This window comes from Echiichthys vipera, assembly GCF_963691815.1.
Source record: "Echiichthys vipera genome assembly, chromosome: 3".
Taxonomy (NCBI): Eukaryota; Metazoa; Chordata; class Actinopteri; order Perciformes; family Trachinidae; genus Echiichthys; species Echiichthys vipera.
The window spans coordinates 27,851,841-27,855,574 of record NC_139828.1 but is presented as its reverse complement, the minus strand read 5'-3'; the positions used below and the strand labels follow the sequence as shown (position 1 = coordinate 27,855,574).

Sequence of the window (3,734 nt, the reverse complement as noted above, 5' to 3'; positions counted from 1 at the left end):
TATCGTTAAGGTTATTTATTCCAGGGCGTTGTAGCCACAGTCAATTCCCGTGACTAAGTTGGATAATTACAGGTAGTGAGTGTGTCGCAAAACTTGGGCGGCTTTCATCAAATGTAGAAAATATAAAAACACTGATTTAAAACACAACATTTATGCCGTTTGTATACGAAGAGAGAGAGGGGTTATTCGCATAATTTTCATCATAGAAAAAAAGAAGAAGAAGCTGTTCCTCCTGAAAGTAATTATAATTGTCTAATTTCAAAGTTGAATTAGGATGCTTTGGGGGTTTGATGTAAAACTTCACATTCGGTTCAATGAAGTATCACCCTAATTTACAGCTCTAGATAAGGAATAAGTCTGTCATAAAAATCAACCCGTCCTCCCCTCCTCCCCCCTTCCCCTACCCTCCCTTCCTCCCCAGGATTGAATTGCACCTTGGGCAATAGTGCAGAATCGTGAATCTTAACTTCTCTCAGCATATGTTCCTGGCAGATAAGTAAACAATTTGGATGTGGAATGAAAAATGTAATTAATACCACAGTCGTCTAATATGAGGCGGTACACCGCGCTCCGCAAATCCTGATCTCCATTAACGGTGGAGGGGGAAAGTGCGGCTGGATTCACAGTCAGATCTTCAGCATCATTCCTCCTGCGAGCTGCTTCTTCCTCTCGCATTGTCTTTACGGGATTCAAAACTATATTAGCACAAGTTCAGACAGGTTGGAACACGTGCGTGCGGCGCGGTGATAATAGGCTTGAGCGGCTTTTTGGCTTCAGCGCCTTTTTTTTTTCCTATTGAAAAGTAAACACACACGCAGAGATATTTAAATCGCACCAGTGTTGCTTTAAAGCCAAGCCAGCAAGTTACAAGAGAGAACGAGAGGAAGAAAAAAAATCACACCACATTGAGTTTGTTCCATTAGTTAAACCTATAATTAAGAAGAAGCCTTGAAGTGATTAAGCAGTCAGACAGGTCGGACGGGCGGGAAACCCTCGAGGGAGGCCTCTCCTGAACTGTCAAACATCAAAAGATCACAACTGGTTCATCTCGGTGTCACGAAAACACCTCCACCTCCACCTCCACCCGCAATGCGCTGTACTGTACCTACTGAACATGTCTCAGAGCTGTTTCAAATCAGCTAAATTGCAGCAGCAGCCTCACGCCGAGGCATTTGAGCCTTATTGGGGGATGATCAGAGTTTGAGAAGCTTTCAAAAATAAAATAAAACAGCCACACACGAGAGGAGAGGGATCGATTTGGAAAACGAGGATTGATTTGGATGTTATCGTTCAGCCCTTAGCCTATCAACAGTATCGATTAGTTTGGGGTCAAGTTGGATCCAACATCTGAACTGTCAAAAAGAAGCTTAAAGGAGTGTCAGACTTATATTTTGTTAATTGTTCTAAGCAATAGTTGAATTGTATTATTTGTTTTGTATTTCTCTACATTTGAAATGTATCGAACGAGGCCTTATTGTGGCGAGTTGAAGTTCCCCGCAGCAGCGACACAGCGCTCCACTATCTCTGCCATCTCAAGTACCCAATAAGCTACAAATACAGGAAAGGGATAGCGTTGAAGACAGATTGTCTTTATTCGAAATGCCTTTGCTCAGCAATTGAACAAAGAGCAGGAGGTATCAACCTTCTAGATACATTATCCTTTCCATAACATGACAGGTTTTAAAATACCATCTTAGATGATAATACACATGTAACTCCTTGAATTCAAATAGAAGTTATCCTTAAGAACGTAAAACGAACCAAAAATTATGACGCGTGTGACTATATTAGCACTGAACCACAGGAAATATGCAAAATAAAACATTTGGATGGAAATGCCTTTTTTTCTTTTTGTCATCTTAAATAGACCGTCTACTTTTATGCGCCACTTTTGATAAATATAAACAATATGACCCGTATATAATCCAGCCTATAGGTCCTGATTTTGACCCTTTCCAGGACATCATAAAATTACGAGTGCCAAAATGTAGACTACTTAGGCCTATACAGGAAATAAGAATGCTAATTGTGCAAGCCAAATCTTTCAAAATAAAAGAGTACCCTATCAATAATCAACACAAATCAGCATATCAGCATTGAAATGTACACAATAAATAAAGTTAAAGGCCTCCTTTTTTCTGGCTGCCATATAACATTTACATTTCTTACAGTTCACAGGGCACCGTCCTTTGCACCAAATCCCAGCTCCCCTGCTCGAGACAGGAACTTGTTGGATTTCTGGAAAAGTTTCTTTTTGTCTTTTTTTTTGTTTGCCATAACAAGTCCAGGGCAGTTTAATACTGTTCGTGCCTTTTTAATGAGGCGCGCTGTCCATAATATATTTACATGCATTTCAGTATTCAAGTGAATCTAAAAAAAGAAAAGAGTCTTGAGGGTTACATGGCAGTGGCGTGTGCGGATGAATATGGGTCTATCCCAGTCTTGGTCATACCTGGAAAAAGTATGTAGGCCACCGGGGGCTGTAAACTTGACGTTGACCAGGCCGTGCAGTTACACGGGACCACATAGCCCGGGTTTGTGGGTGACGGGTGGGTGTGGGTGTGCTGACTTGGGCACCCAAGGGCGCCGAACGCACCGTTCTGGTATCCCAAAGAGGACGCGTACGGCAAAGTGCTGGCGCTCAGCGCGTGGGGCATCTCTGTCATCTTCTGGATGGCGCTGGAGCTGAACTGACTCGGGTCGAGGAAGGAGTACGGAGTGCTGGTCGGCGGCAGAAACGCTCTGGCTTTCTCTGAGTGGCTCAAAAGAGAGTCCGCAGCCGACACGGGAAGTCCCTTCAAGTGATCGGTGTCCCCGAGGTAAGGCAGAGGGAAAACGTACCTGTCCTTCTTGAGCAGGTTCTTGGGTTTGCGCCTGGGTCTGTACTTGTAGTCGGGGTGCTCCTTCATGTGCTGAGCCCGCAGCCTTTTGGCCTCGTCAATGTAAGGTCTCTTCTCAGACTCGGAAAGCAGCTTCCACTCGGCGCCCAGTCTTTTGCTGATCTCCGAGTTGTGCATCTTGGGATTCTCCTGTGCCATTTTCCTCCTCTGGCCCCGGGACCAGACCATGAACGCGTTCATGGGTCTCTTGATATGATCAGCAGGCTTTGACATCTTTAAAAAGCGTACTTTCTGTTATCCCCAATGTTAATGACGAGGGAAAGTTCTTATCGGAAAGGAAGGGAAACTATTCACCTGTCTAGATGCCAGAAACCACTCATGCCCCGTCTGGGATGTTCTGAGTCTGGAAAACAGCAAAAATCAAAGAGAATCAAATAAAAATCCAGCGGCCGATTTTCTTTTTTTTTCCAGAGTTAAAACACTGATGCGCGTTTGTTCAAGTCCGGATACAACTCTCTTTCAAAGCTGCGGCAGGCAGTACAGGAAAAAAATACATGTAAGATGCACACACGTAAAGAAATCCACAAAGGTGAAAGCAATGTTCCGCAGTCAGTTTGCATGAGTCGTAAAAGTGTTATTTTTTTCTGCGACACACCATTCCTCTCTCTCTCTCTCTCTCTCTCTGTCTCTCTCTGTGTGTCTCTCTCTCTGAGGTTTGTCGTCAAGCACCTGGCTTGGAAATGAGCGGAAGAGCGTGAATACGAGCCAAAAGCGGTGAAGTTCAAAGGCTGGGCTGGTTTGGTTTCTGCACGCAATCTGACATAATCTGCAGGGCGTTCACTCACCAACCTGAGCGCCCAATCAGCACGGAGACCGGCTATTCTAATACCTCCA

The 3,734-nt window shown here is 44.2% G+C and overlaps 1 protein-coding gene across 1 annotated transcript; it reads right to left on the bottom strand.

The window, feature by feature from the left end:
* Nucleotides 1-1,576: 1,576 nt before the first annotated feature.
* sox14 (SRY-box transcription factor 14) lies at nucleotides 1,577-3,518 on the bottom strand. Its single transcript, XM_083911167.1, has one exon. It carries the CDS (start codon nucleotides 3,111-3,113, stop codon nucleotides 2,397-2,399), a length of 717 nt encoding a protein of 238 aa, XP_083767293.1. The 5' UTR covers nucleotides 3,114-3,518; the 3' UTR covers nucleotides 1,577-2,396.
* Nucleotides 3,519-3,734: the final 216 nt, after the last annotated feature.